Source organism: Rhinolophus sinicus, linkage group LG01 (genome assembly GCF_036562045.2).
Source record: "Rhinolophus sinicus isolate RSC01 linkage group LG01, ASM3656204v1, whole genome shotgun sequence".
Classification (NCBI taxonomy): domain Eukaryota; kingdom Metazoa; phylum Chordata; class Mammalia; order Chiroptera; family Rhinolophidae; genus Rhinolophus; species Rhinolophus sinicus.
This window is the reverse complement of record NC_133751.1, coordinates 62,403,728-62,419,054: the sequence shown is the minus strand read 5'-3', so window position 1 is coordinate 62,419,054 and position 15,327 is coordinate 62,403,728. Positions and strand designations below refer to the sequence as shown.

Below are 15,327 nucleotides of genomic sequence, written 5' to 3'. Positions count from 1 at the left end.
TACTTCTATTACCTCAGTACTATAAGAACTTGCTGAGAATACAGATGAAGTATAAAACTGATCTCTGATGTCAAATCATATAAAATCTGGTCAGACGAGGGAGATAATTATGACCTAAGTTAAAAAAAATATGACATCTGTAATACATCATCTATATATCACATTGTGTGTTCACCACCCAGAGTCAGTTGTACACTTGAAACCTATGTAACTTTACTAACCATTGTCACCCCAATAAACTTTAATAAAAATAAAGAAAAGACATCTTAAGTGCTGAGTTATATAGGTCAGAGTTTTAAAATGCACTAATTTAAGGTTGGTCAGATAGTCAACGACCGAAATATTCATGCTAAGCTTTGTGGGAAAAGATAGAATTTAGATAAGCTTTGAAGAATGACTTGGGCCTTGAAAAGGATATTGACTAATTGTTTTTGAAATCGTGAATTTGTTAGAGTGAGATCAATTTAGAGAAAAAAGTGAAAGCTTTTTGTAGGTACTTGGAAATAGTGAGCAACAGGGGAATTTCGAGGAAATGTTAAAATGAAAGAAAGCAGTGTTTTTAATAAGATTTGCCCAAAAGGAGTGTGTGGGTTTGAAGAGAGAGACACTGAAATCTAAAAAATTCCAGATTCCAGCTGGGAGGCTTTTGTGATAATGTGCATTAAAATGGTCAAGATCTGAAACAAGGTACTGCCTGTAGGAATGGAAAGAGGAAAACCCACTGAATTTGGTCAACAGTTGGATTAGGAGTGACATGATAGGTGAGTCAAAGATAACATTTTTTAAGAATAGTGGTTTCGTATGCAGTAATAACAGTTTTTGGAAAGAGACAGATAAGTCTAATTATGAAGTTGTTTAGAGAACAGAAAAAGAGAGGAGAAAGGTCTTTAATATTTACTTATGAAAATAAGTAAATATTATTTATGTTCACATTTACTTTGGTGTTATGAGAACGAATAACAAACAAAAGAAGAAAGAACAAGCAGAGGACCAAAAGCTGAGCTTAGGAAAATGCCTCCTATTAAAGAGTCTAGTGAAAGAAGATACGTGTGCCAGTAATAGAAACTGAAAATGTGTGGTTGCAAAGATCAAACATTTGTGTGTGGATAAATTTCTGTACATCAGTAGAAATGTTAAAACAATTTCTAAAAATGTTAAATGAGTGATAAATGTACTGTAACCAAGTCTAATCATTTCCAAGCCACATATATCTTTGTGTTTCAGATAAGTGATAATGAGGATGGAATTTATTTGTTAGGGTCTAGGAAGTAATTTAACTCTACTCAGTAAATTATAAATTTACTTTATTAACTGTTTCTAATTAATATGTGACAATGCCAGAAAAGTACCCTGTAATACACAGCAGTATATAATGAAAACTTTCTCTCTGCCCTTCCAGAAGCAACCACTGTTACCAAATTTCTTATGTAGTCTCCCCCAAATAATGTGTGCTTCGCAACTAATAATTTTCCTAAAGAGGGGAGAGAAGGAAAAAAAGGAAACTACTAGTATAGAATCCCAGTGTTCATCCAGCTGAAAAACAAATAACTGAAAAACAAATTATCAAACAAAAAGAACCCAGAAGTATGGAAACAATGTTAGAAACAGCTCTGAGAGATAAGGAAGAAGGGAGTCAAAGCCTCAGTTTGAGAACAGTCTGAGTAGCAAGCAGTGGGGCTGCATGCTGTCACATAGATTTGCACCCAAACGGCATTCGCCTTCTCGGTTTGCAGGGGTTTGGTTTTAGTTTTTCTCTCATAGCATGTGACTTAGGAATAGGCTTTATATCTTCTCAGGACGGAAGGCCATCTATTCCAATTTCCCATCCAAGATTTGAATCCTCTGAACAAAATTCCTGCCAAGTGATTATTGACTTTAGGATTAAACACCTCTCAAACTGGCCAGTAGAAACTGCTGGTATAATGAAAGTAGGATAGAATTTAGTCAGAAATCCTGGGTTAAAATTTCTGCTCTGTCGTTTGCTAGCTTTATAAATTTGTGCCAATCTTGTAACCTTTATCGACCTCAGTTACTTTCTACTGTTTCCCCCCGAAAATAAGACCTAACCGGAAAATAAGCCCTAGCATGATTTTTCAGGATGACATCCCCTGAACATAAGCCCTAATGTGTCTTTTGGAGCAAAAACTAATATAAGACCTGGTTTTATTTTCGGGGAAACATGGTATGTAATAGAAAAATAGTAATACCTGCTCTAGTTACTGAGAATCAAATATCATATATGTAAAATGTTTTTGTAAGTTATTTTTCTTTAAATTGAGAGTAATACTTTACTGTGGCTTTCCCGTATTAGTCCTTTCTTGTAGCAATATCTTCCCTAACTACTATAACTAAATTAGTACTCCCCCACCAACCACAAGTCATTTCTTACACCATTACTCATTTTATTTTTTTAATAGCTCACATTATTTTCTGAATTAATCTTATTTGTTTACTTGTTTATGGTTTGTATGCATCCCTAGAATGTAAACTCCATGAGAACAAGGACCTTGTCCATCTTATTCTCCATATATCCTTTCTTCTTACAAAGTTTCTGGAACATATTGAAGAAAGGGAGGGAGGGAGGGAAGGAAAGGGGGGGAAGGGAAAGTTGAATTTTAAGAACTTGAAAATCCTACACTATCCTCAGATTCTCTCGTTTTCTAAGGTATATACCATTGGGCACATAGGAAGCAATCTTTAAGTACATATTAAATTACACTGAATTGAAAGTAAACTTTTTAATATGAGTATTGCTCTCATAGGTAGGTGAATATGTATCACAGATGAGAGAAGCAGAACTACTATTTCCGTAGTATATCTCCTTGTAGGCACGAAATTAAATTTAAAATATTAGGTTATGGAAGAATAGATATATGTTTGTAAGATGGAGATGACAAACTCACTCTCTTGAAACAATCTACTATCACCATCTCATTATTTTGGGGATATATTTAGCTCTGTGCTATGCAACTTCTCAGTTTTTCCTTGTACCCTGTAATGGTTGTAAACATCAAGTTTGAGAAACACAACATGTGTTTTCTAAAAGTGCTCTTATTACTTCTACTTTGGTTCATGTTTTGGTCTTCATAAAACATTTAAATAACATTTGTACAGTAGATAAAGGAAATGTAAGTCTGATGATTTTATAAAATGTGGAATATGGAAATTTTTCCTTTTTTTTTTTTTTAACTTCAGAATTTCAAGAACCCTATGCAGTCGTAGTACTTCTGGAGAAAGATCTCATTGTAGTTGATCTGACACAAAGCAAGTAAGTTATCCATGTTCAGAATAACTACCACTTTTAAAAATTATTTTTAAACTCTATTCATTACAGTTAGAATACTGGAGGTCATTATAAATAATTGGCATTAATATTCATAGATGGTAAATATTTTTTATGTGGACTATTGTTTTGCTAGAATTATAGACATGTAATTTGGTTCAATAATGAAAACTAACCAGAAAAATTCAGGGGACACTGAGAAAATCAAAAAGATTTTTAGGGTGACCGGTTGGCTCAGTTGGTTAGAGCGCAGTGATCATAACACCAAAGTCACCGGTTCGATTCCCACATGGGCCAGTGAGCTGCGCCCTCCACAACTAGATTGAAAACAATGACTTGACTTGGAGCTGATGGGTCCTGGGAAAACACACGGTTCCCCAGTATTCCTCAATTGAAAAATTAAAAAACAAAAAGATTTTTAAAGGCAGCATCTAAAGTTTGGAGATTCAGGACACACCAAATGGATCACATTTCTGCTGTTTTCCTAAGCAAAAGCAATTGTTATGAAAACATGTACAATATACTATGTGGCCATCTGCTAGTCTGTTGACTAAAGGAATATGGCACATGATAAAAGTATTATTGGACTCCTGCAGTAGTCAGTACAAAAGAGGAGGATCTTGGGGTAAGAAGTCGGAGGCCTTCTTTTGCATTCTTTGCTTTTTCATTATGTTGTGGGCAGTGGAAACAAATACAGAATATAGCTGTAGGAGTGGTGCTCTCCACTCCTTTACATGCACAACAAAACATAGACTTGAAATGTCTTCCTGCTATACATTTTCATTATAAATGATGATAGGGATAAAACTGATTTTTCCTCATTCTGTGTTCTAGACCTACTGATCTTCTTTTAGCCCCTTGTATTTTTAGAACTGTTGTATATTCTCTCCTCTGCATGGAATAATCTTCCCTTCCTTTTTCTCCTTATTAACATCTCATCCATAAGAATCTCAACTCAGATATCATTTCCTCATTTAAAAAAAATCTTTCATCATCTATATAATTTGGTCAAATATCCTATTAAGGGCTCTCATTGTTCCAATGTTCCTCTCCTTCATAACTTTTGACAAAGATGAAATTTTCCATTTGTTATTTTTTCAAAGATTGTCTCCCTACTAGATTGTAGGCCTCATAAAGAGGGGGCTCTGTCTCTACATAGAGTAGGTTCTCAACAAATTTTTATTGAATGAATTACAGTCTGAGTTTTACTTTCCGTATAGTTTATAAATGTAAAAGCCAAAGTTCTTCTTTATGACTCTTTGCAGCATATAATTTAATATTTTGAAAAGGATACAAGATTTGGGCCATATGGTAATCATAACTGAATTTTGCCTAGCTGCTACATTTATCAACATTAAACCTGATTAAATTTTGGGTACACGTATGGATTTATTCCTCTTCCTCTAAATTCTAATATAGATTTTATTAAAATGTATTCTTCTGATCTCATTTGTACTCAACTCATCTTTCTGTTCCATATTTCTTAGTTCCTCATACTTTTTTTAAACTGTTTAACAACCTCCAAGACCCGCTATACTTTACCCTTAATACTCACTTTTTTTAGTCTATACATTTATTTTTTTGTTTTAAACTTTTTTTATTGTATAAAATACACATAACAAAAGTTCCCACTTTAATACATTTATTCTTATGCTTTTCTTTACCTTCTGTAAGTATGTGAATTGACATTTTTGTTTGCAAATTTTTATCTAGCATTTCACCTTCTGCAGTACTATCTTTAAAAATCTATGTAACATTTCCATTTCATTGTCTATTACAAGAATTTTAACATGTCAGAAACTGAATATATTTTTTTTCCCCTCCAAATAGTTACCCTTTAGTCATGTTAATGTTAACATTAAATTGTAGCTTTGGACTCCTTTTCAAATTCATTTATTTATTCATTCCTCCTTCCCTCCCACTGTCTTTACCACCCTCCCTCCCTTCCTTCCGTCCTGCCTTTTTGTCCATTTAATCCTTTACTTGAAAGCAAGTATTAGGGCTTACCAACTTTTCCTCTTCTTGGTTTCTTGGATTTATGTCTTTGCTTCTATTTCCATAGCAACCAGTTTACACTTTTACATCTAAATTCCTCTAATACATTTTTAGTTATTATTTCTTTCTTAAATATCTTTTTCCATACCCTGCCAATATACTAAAATAATTTTCCCAAAACGTTTGTCCAATATTGTTTACATTATCAGGAGTCTATCATTGTAACCTCTTGTTATTATCAAATCCCAAGTTGTTGATCTGGTCTTTAAGGTGATCCATTTATTTTACTTCTAATTCTTCAATCTGAGAAATGTTCATAATTTCTACTCTGCAACAGGGACACTCTGATCCATCCAGTTTAACCAACTTGCCATTTTTTAAACACAACTTTCTCCTTTTGACTTGATTTTGCATATACTGCTATTTTTATCTGGGATACGGTTTGCAACATTTCAAACTGGAAGGAAGAAACCCTCCCAACAGACACACACACACACACACACGCACATCACTCACGCACACCATGCTCTCTAGAGATTGGACTAAGTTTCTAATTAAGTTCCCACTAATAGGTAAAGTATTTTTAATAGCCCCTCCTCCCCAAAAAAGCCATATTGTATGGGAAGGAACATGATCACACAAACCTAGATCAGATGCAGCACAGAATCGTACTCACTTCCTTCCACAGTGCCTGGTACATCTGATACCTAAGAAGTGCACTGTATGTTATGGCTATAAGAATTCTTAATTTGGTTTTGTACTGATACTCCTTTTTAAAATTATAGTAGGCATGAGGATCTGAAATTTACTGCATCTGTAAGTGTGCATTCCCACTGTGTTCTCTAGTTTACATAGGAAATCATCTTAAGCATGTATAATCATACTCACTTTTCAATCACTCCTGCAAAAAACAAAATCAAAATACTTATATATTACCTCCCTTGGAACAAACACGTCAAATTTACTAAGACATTTTAATACTTATAAGTATATAGTATAAATATTTAAATTGTACATAGATAAAGCACCTAGTTGCTATCTTTTAATATATTGACTGATAAGTCAACTTGCTGCATAATATTTTCAGTTTAACATAGTTCATTCTATGTTAACAAAATGATGTCACTGTGGCATTTTTCTAATTAGAGAGAAAATTAAAAATTAATTTATTAAAGTAAAATTCTACCAGTACTATACATTTTATAGATAAATATTTTTTAAAAAGCATTCTTGTTCATATAATCCTCGTTTTATGATGCTTAAAAAACAATGAAGTGAAATATGTAATTAATATTTAGAAGATTTTAGGTTTTGTTTTATAAAAGTTATTTCATTTTTTATCATTACAAAATGACACTAATATATTGTCTTCATTTATTAGTTTTCCAATCTTTGAAAATCCGTATCCCATGGACATTCATGAATCACCAGTTACATGCACAGCCTACTTTGCTGACTGCCCGCCAGATTTGATTCTAGTACTTTACTCTATAGGAGTCAAGCATAAAAAACAAGGATACAGTAATAAGGTAAAAATAACAATTAAAAATAAGTTGTCTTGTATTCATATTCATATCATATGACCATACTTTTTCCTGTTATTTTCTGATATTCTATATAGGAATACTTGAACTAAATTATTTTGAAATCATAATAAGCTGGCATCTCTAAAACACATAATTTCTGAAATTCAAATTTCCTGAATACTGGAATACAGTACTTCATTCCTGAATACTGGAATACAAGAATTTATATTCCTTAAATTCCAGGAATTTATATTACTTATATAATAAGTGTATCATTATATACTAATACATACTTACATATCATGTATATACTAAATATATACTTAAACATGTTTAAATCATAAGATGTAATTTATAATTATTTTAGATGAAAGATTATGTTTTAAGAAATTCAAGAGTCAACTCTTTTTAGTTAACATTTCATATCAATCAATGGTTGACAAGACATAATTATCAAAAATCATTTGTTAAATAACTTTCTAGAATTCCACTTTGTTATATCTAACAATGGGATTCAAATACTTACAATTGTAATAGACCACCTATTATGATATTTATTATTTGTATAGGTCTATTGGGATGGACAAATTCAGGGCAGCATGATTTACATAGTATTCTGTGTTAAATGGCACCACAATAGTTGGGTGGTACACAGACTATGTGGCAAATGTAGCAACACTGTTTTTTGTATGATTAAAAATACTTCTTTGATTTTTATATGAATGATAATATTTGTTAAAATTGATATTTTTAAAGGTGATGGAATTATGCATTTGGAATTGTTTGTTCAATGAAATAATTGAAATATAGCTACATATTTTATCCTCCATTACTTTATAGCTATTATGTTTTAAGGGAAACCTTAACCATTATTTTAAAATATTTTTACTTTAAATGTTTAAGTTATTCAAATTAAAAAAAATAAAACATAAATTCTTCCTGGATAATCTCTTTAGGAGTGGCCAATCACTGGAGGAGCTTGGAACCTTGGAACACAAACATACCCAGAAATTATTATTACTGGGTAAGTGGGATGTGATTTGTGAGTTTATGAATTCATCATCAAAAATATTTCATTGACGTTTTACATTTTCCCATAACTGTGCTCTAGGCAGACTGACAGTTTAAGTAAAAGTTAAAATATGAGACATGACTTCTATCCAAAGACTGTAACCTTGGTGGAAGATTGAATGAAACAATTGAAAACATAGACTTATAACAAAAATAATTAAGTGTAGATTATAAGAGCAGAAGAAATTCAAAAGATGAAAAATCATGAGAGACTAATCAAGGAAGAATTTCTGTGGAAATCATAGATTATTAGCCTTAGAAAGGCCGTCCCAGCATCTCCTGTATCCCACCAAATCACGGTTTTATTTCCCCATCTGGTAATTATTTAAGTATGCTTCAAAACAGAAAGCACCAGAAATGTCACTACTTCCTGTAGCAACCCACTCCATACTCTACTATTAGGAATGAAAATAGAGAAATAGCAACAGATAAGGATGACATTTAAAAGATAGGAAGGGGCTCTGCTTATGGGACAATAGAATAAATCTACTTTTTCCTACCTACTGAGTATAACTAAACCCCTGTATATTATATATTAAACAAACACAAGATAACTGGAAAATATGGAGATAATTCAGATTGGCAAGGCCCCCAAGACTCAAGGAATGACATGGTGGTGAGTTTCCTAGGTTTCTGTTTTGCCTCATATATCCCAGAATTGGAGCTGAAGAAGCTGGCACCCTTGATCTGCCAAAGACCACAGACAAAAAAAGAAAAACAACAAAAGCTACTTCTTTCTAGCCAAAGGGTGGTAAAAAGGGGTAGCCTATCAAGACAGAAAACTTTTAGAAAATGATCTCTCTACTGTAGCTAACTACCACAGATAAAAAACTATGGCCCCATCCCAACCCACTCAAGAAAAACCTGAGAGGGGAGCCTAGACTTTCACTCTCATTAGGCTGTAACAAGGTTCCTCAGCTTCCCCACAAGGGAGTATCAGTCTTCTACACTGAGCAAAGGCTGAGTGGGAAGCTGGGACTTTTAACCCTGCTGGGTGGTAATGAAACCCATCACCTGTGGCATCAGAGGAGATCATGTGGGGAGCCATAATTCCCATGACTGCCAAGCAATAATGAGGAGCCACACACTCCCTGTACATTTTGTGTCAATGGAAGTCCAGTGAGGAAGGAGAGGTGATAGAGGACAAGGCTGAAAAAAGTTCAATAGGAAATAATGGCTGAAAACTTTCCAAATTTGGCAAAAGACCTGAACCTAAAGATTCCAGAAGCTGAGTGAACCACAAGAAATCCACAACAAGGCATCTCATAGTCAAACCTCTGAACACTAAACTCCAAGAAAAAATTATGAAAAGTACAAGAGAGAAATGACAGCATAACTATACGGCAAAACCAGTATGAATGACAATGGATTTCTCATCAGAATCCCTGGAGGCTAGGAGGAAACCTGAATCTTTTTCAAGTGCTGCTAGACGAGAACTTGCAACCCAAAATCCTGTACCCAGCAAAAAGGTCCTTCAGGAATTTAAGGAGAAATGAATACCTTCTCAGAAGAAGGAAACAAAGAATTTGTCAAATCAGACCTACCCTAAAAGAGTGGCTAGAGGAAGTTCTCTAAACAGAAAGCAAATGATAAAAGAAAGAAACTTAAAATATAGGGAAGGAAGGAAGAATACAGTAAGCAAAAGATAGGTAAATATACTTTTATTATTTATTTTTATTTAGATGATTCTTTTGAATTTTTAAAATTATATTTGATGGTTGAAAATATAGTTACATTGTCTGATGTAGTTCTACATATATAGAGGAAATATTTAGGACAATTATAAGTGGGAGAAGGTAAAGTGAAATAAGGTTTTTATACTTCCCTTGAAATGGTAGTGTGATGACACCAGTAAACTGTGACAAGTTATGTAACACTTAAAGCAACCATTGCAAGAGCCCTATGCAAACAGACACACTGAAACATTATTGACACATCAAAATGGATATACTAAAATAATTCAAGTAACCCATAGAAGGCAGGAAAAGAGAAAAACAGTGACAAAAATTGGAAAAAATACAGAAAAGGAAAAAAATGAGACTTAAGCCCTAACAGATCCATAATTACATTAAATGTAAATGCTCTAAATACACCAATTCAAATTCACGTAATCACATAGTAGATTAAGAAATATGACTCAACTCTATGCTATTTATAATACATTCACTTCAAATATAATAGTATAGTCAGGTTGAGAGAAAAGGGATGGAAAACTGCTATATAAAAGAATTGATGGAGGGTAATATCAGCAAGATGTCAGAATAGGTAGCCACCGATCTCATTCCTGCAGAGAGACACTGATGTAACAATAATATATGGTCCAAAAAGCCTTATGAAAACTCCAGAAGCCAGTAAAAAGTTGTAGTACTCAGGTAAGCTCAAAGCCAAGAAGAGCCACACTGGAATGGGTAAAAATAGCCGTTTCATTTTATTTCAACTCCTCCCCAAAATTGACTCTGCTCTTGTTCAGGAAGAAAGCCCAACTTGCATCTTCTCTCATGAGAGGGAAAAAGAGGAGCAAAATATACATCCTGTGTTCCTACTTCTCAGGGGATTAGATTAGATTAGATTAGATTCTGTCTCACTGAAGTCAAAGTACTGATAGAACCTGGGTGCCTGGGGGCTACAAAAAAACAAAAGAGAACTCAGTGGTTGTTGAAGTGCCAAAACAAAACAAAACGAAACGAAACTTGCACTACTGAAGAAGGACAATAAAGGAACATGAAACTACAAGCTCCTGAAAAAGGAACTAGCAAACCTAATTGGGAAATTACCCACACAAGCCCAGAGAAGACATACCCCAATAAAGTTTTGAGAGGCCCCCAGGATCTCTACCTAGCCTGACTGATGAAGATCTTCCCCTGTAGAAAACCAGTTCATAAGAGGGGGCTGTATTTTCAAATGCTAAATTCACAAGAAATAACAAGACACACAAAGAAACAGGGAAACATAGTCCAATCAAAGGGACAAGATAAACCTCCAGAATCTGAGCCTCAAAGAATGAAGATATGTGAACTACCTGACAAACAATTCAAAATAGTCATTAAAAAGATCAATGTACTACAAGAGAACACAGATAAAAAACTAAATGAAATAAAAAAAATAAGGCATGAGTGAAATGAAAATATGAACAAAGAGATAGAAACTATTTAAAAAAAAAGAAATTCTGGAGCAGATGAATACAATAACTGAATTGAAATTTTTACTAGAAGGGATCAACAGCAGACTTAATCAGAAGAAAGAATCAATGAAGTATAAGATAGGTGATATGAAATTAGAGAGTCAGAGGGGGCAAGAAAGAATCAAGTAAATGACTTCATTCATAAAGAATGCCAAAAGGACTTCTGGGATACCATCAAGCAGAGCAATGTAAATATTATGAAAGTCCTAGAAGGACAAGAGAGAGTGGAGCAGAGAACAGATTTTAAGAAATAATGACTGAAAATTAGAAATAATGACTGAAAAGTTCCCAAATCCTAGGTAGTAACTGGACATCCAAATTGAAAAAGCACAAAATGCTTCAATGAGGATAAACAAAAAGAGGCCCACACTAAGACACATTGTAATCAAATTATCAAAGACAAAGAATCTTGAGAGCAGCAACAGAAAAGCCATTCGTCATGTATATGGAAACTTGCATAAGGTTATCAATGGATTTTTCAGCAGAAACATTATAGGCTAGAAGGGACTACCATGATATATTCGAGTGCATAAAGAAGAAAAAAAGTCAGCCATGAAAACTATATCTGGAAAACTACTTCAAAAATGAAGGAGAAATAATGACCATCCAAGATAAACAAAAGTTGAGAATTTTATCACCACTACACCTGCCTAACAAGAATTGCTAAAGGGCATCTTTCAAAGTGAAATGAGTGGACACTAGGTAAAAAAACAAAAACATTTGAAAATATAAAGCTCTTGGATAAAGGTAAATATATAGACAAAAACAGAATCCTGTAACACTGTAGTGCTGGTACATAATCACTTTAAATTCAGGTATAGACTTTAAAAGACAAAAACATTTTTTAAAACTATGTAACACTATTTTAATGGTTGCAAAATATAAAAAGATATAATTTGTGACATCAATAACAGAGTGGGGGAAGATATAAAGGAGTAGAGTTTTTGTATTTAACTGATGTTTTCATCACTTTAAAATAGAGTCGGATAACTATAAGATGTTTTATAGTAACTACAAAGAAAATATCCATAGAGTATGCACAAGAGAAAGTCAAAGCATGTTACTAGGGAAAAAAATCAATGAAACACAAAGGAAGGCAGCGAGAGTGGAAATGAAGGATAAAATAAATACAAGATAGACTACAACGATTTAAAAATGGTAATAGTAAGTCCTTCTGTATCAGGCATTTCTTTAAATGTAAGTGTATTAAACTACTAAAGCAAAAGACATAGAGTAATCAAATGGATAAAAAAAACAAGATCTAACTGTATGCTGTCTACATGAGACTCACTTTATATCTAGAGTGAGATATAAAGTGAGTCTCATTAAAACCAAGTGGGATTTATTCGTGGAATGCAAGGATGGTTCAACATAAGAAAATCAATCAATGTGATACAGTAAACAGAATTAAGGATAAAAACCACATGACCATCTCAGATGATGGAGAAAAAGCATTTGATAAAATTAAACACCCTTTCATGATAAAAATACTTAGCAAACTAATAATAGAAGAAAATTGCTACAACACAATAAAAAGCATATATAAAAAGCACACAGCTAACATGGTACTCAGTGGTGAAAAACTTGAGTTTTCCAAGATTAGGAACAAAAGAAGGATGCCCACTCTCACAACGTCTATGCAATATCATATGGGAAAACCAAGCCAGCGCAATCAGACAAGAAAAATAAAGGCATCTACATTTTTTAAAAAGAATTAAAGTTACCTGTTTTTAAATGACATGATCTTGTATGTAGAAAACTCATAAGTCCCCCCCACCCACACACACACAAAACTGTTAGAATCAGTAAACGAATCCAAAAAATTTGCAGCATACAAAATCAACATGCAAAATCAGTTACATTTCTGTACTGTACACTAACAACAAACAATCTGAAAGAAAATTAAGAAAACAATAATACATATTATTGACCAAAAGAAATTAGACTCAAAATAAGTCATTCTATATGGTTCCATTGTTATACACTTCAAAAATAGTAAAATAATGTAGTGTTAAAAAACAAGATAGTGGCTACCATTCAGGTAGAGTGGGAAAAGTGGGAAGGATGAAAGGGTTTTGGGGGGTGATGTTGATATGGGTGATGATTATACATACGTGTTCACTTTATGACATTTTGTTGTGATATAAACTTATGATTTGTGCTGTATATGGGTTGTAATTAAATAAAAAGTTTATTTTAAAATATCAGGAAGTTATATCACTGAAAATGTCAGAGTAGCACTTGGTCCCGCCACTAAAGAAATGATTAAGCTCGCAAAAACAGAATCAATTTTTTTAGAATTCTAGAATCTAATAGAAAACTTGTAACAACCAGGGGAATGCTTAACAAAGAAACAAGTTGCTATAAAATAAATAAGTCATGGGAATGTAATGCACAGCATGGTGACTATAGTTAATACTGTATTACATATTTGAAAGTAGCTAAGACAGTAAACCTTAAAAGTTCTCATCACGTTTTTAAAAATTCTGTAACTATGTATGGTGACAGATGTTAACTAGACTTATTGTGGTAATCACTTCTCAATCTTTAGAAATATTACATCATTGTGTGGTGCACCTGAAACTAATATAATGTATATCAATTCCTCAATTTAAAAAAAAGAAGAGCACATATGTAGATACAAGTTATTAGGAAGATTAGTTTTTTGATTGGGTGGTTGGTTCACAGAATTTCAATATAATCATATTTTATATATTGAGTCTACATTACATATATTATTCTTTGCATATAAAATATTGCATGATAAAAAATTAAAGACAAAAGAATTAAAAATTGTTAGAGTAAATAGTCTCAGACCATCAGCCTGTAGAATTTTTCAGTAATAAAGGTTGTTATTTTTTTTTTGTTATGTCTATAAATTAATAATTAAAGTACATGAACATGCAAAGCATTCATAACAGCTTTATTTATGATAGCAAAAATTGAAACCAACTGTACGCCAACTGGTAAATGGATAAACAAATGTGGTATATCCATACAATGGAATAGTACTCACCAATGAAAAGGAACACATTATTGATACGTGCAAAAAAATAGGGATTAGCCTCAAAAACATTATACTAAATGACAGGTAAAGACACAAAGAGTAAATATTTTGTGGGTTCCACTTACATGAAAATTCTAAGGAAAAAAACATCTATATAGGCAGAAAGTAGTCAGTGGGTATCTACTGGAGATGGGAGAGAGGATTGTATATTAGCATGAAGTAACTTTTTGGGGGTGATGGGAGTGTTCTAAAACTGGATTATGATGTCAGTGAGACCACTATAAATTTACTAAAAATGATCAAACTGTACACTTATAATGGGTGAATTTTATGAAATTATGACTCAATAAAGCTGTTAGCAAAATAAAACCTCTCAGTCAGCAACTACCAACCTCTCAAAAAAATTAAGCAATCATATATATGTGTGTGTGTGTATGTGTGTTTTTCTGGACTCTCTACTATGTTCCATTGATACATGTGTCTATTTTATTCACCAATATTAATAACTTTGCACTAGATTTAGAATGAGACGTAAACTTAGGTAGTTTGAAACCTCCAACTTTCTTTTATTTTTCAAAATTGCTTTTGTGTATTCTAGTTCTTTTACCTTTCCACATAAATCTTAGAATCAGTTTGTTGCTTTCTACAAAAAAATTTTCTGGCATATTTCAATTGAGATAACATTGAATCTGTATGTTATATGGGGATAACCAACATCTAGTAGATCTTCCAATTTAAGAATATGTTACATCTCTCTATTTATTTAAGCTTTTGATTTCTTTGATAAGCATCATGTAGTTTTCAGCATACAGATCTAGTACAAATTGTATTAGTTTATATATAAGCATTTCATAATCTTTTTTTAAAAAATTAAAGTTTATTGGGATGACAATGGTTAGTAAAGTTACATAGGTTTCAAGTGTGTAATTCTGTAATACATCATCTATAGATCACATGGTGTGTTCACTACATAGGTTTTTTTGATGCTATTATAAATGCTACTGTTTTGTAATTTCAATTTCCAAATATTTATTGCTCTTATATAGAAATACAATTAATTTTTGTATATTGGACTTGTAGTTTACAATCATGCTAAACTCATTTATGAGTTCTAGTATCCCTTTTGCAGATTCTTTGGAATTTTCTATATAGCTGATTATGTGATCTGCAAATAGAGAGAATTTTATTTCTTCTTTTTCAATATTTATTCCTTTTATTTCTTTTTCTTCCCTTGTTGCAGTGGTTAGGACATCCAATATGAGGT

The 15,327-nt window shown here is 32.6% G+C and overlaps 1 protein-coding gene across 14 annotated transcripts in view; it reads left to right on the top strand.

The window, feature by feature from the left end:
- Positions 1-15,327, top strand: part of STXBP5L (syntaxin binding protein 5L) — a 242,728-nt gene that overhangs the window by 115,584 nt on the left and 111,817 nt on the right. For all 14 annotated transcript variants that reach the window (XM_074331359.1, XM_074331330.1, XM_019729632.2 and 11 more), the window contains exons 12-14: positions 3,196-3,268; positions 6,660-6,807; positions 7,761-7,828. In XM_074331359.1, coding sequence (XP_074187460.1) covers positions 3,196-3,268; positions 6,660-6,807; positions 7,761-7,828 — 289 coding nt within the window. The remainder of the gene's footprint in view (positions 1-3,195; positions 3,269-6,659; positions 6,808-7,760; positions 7,829-15,327) is intronic.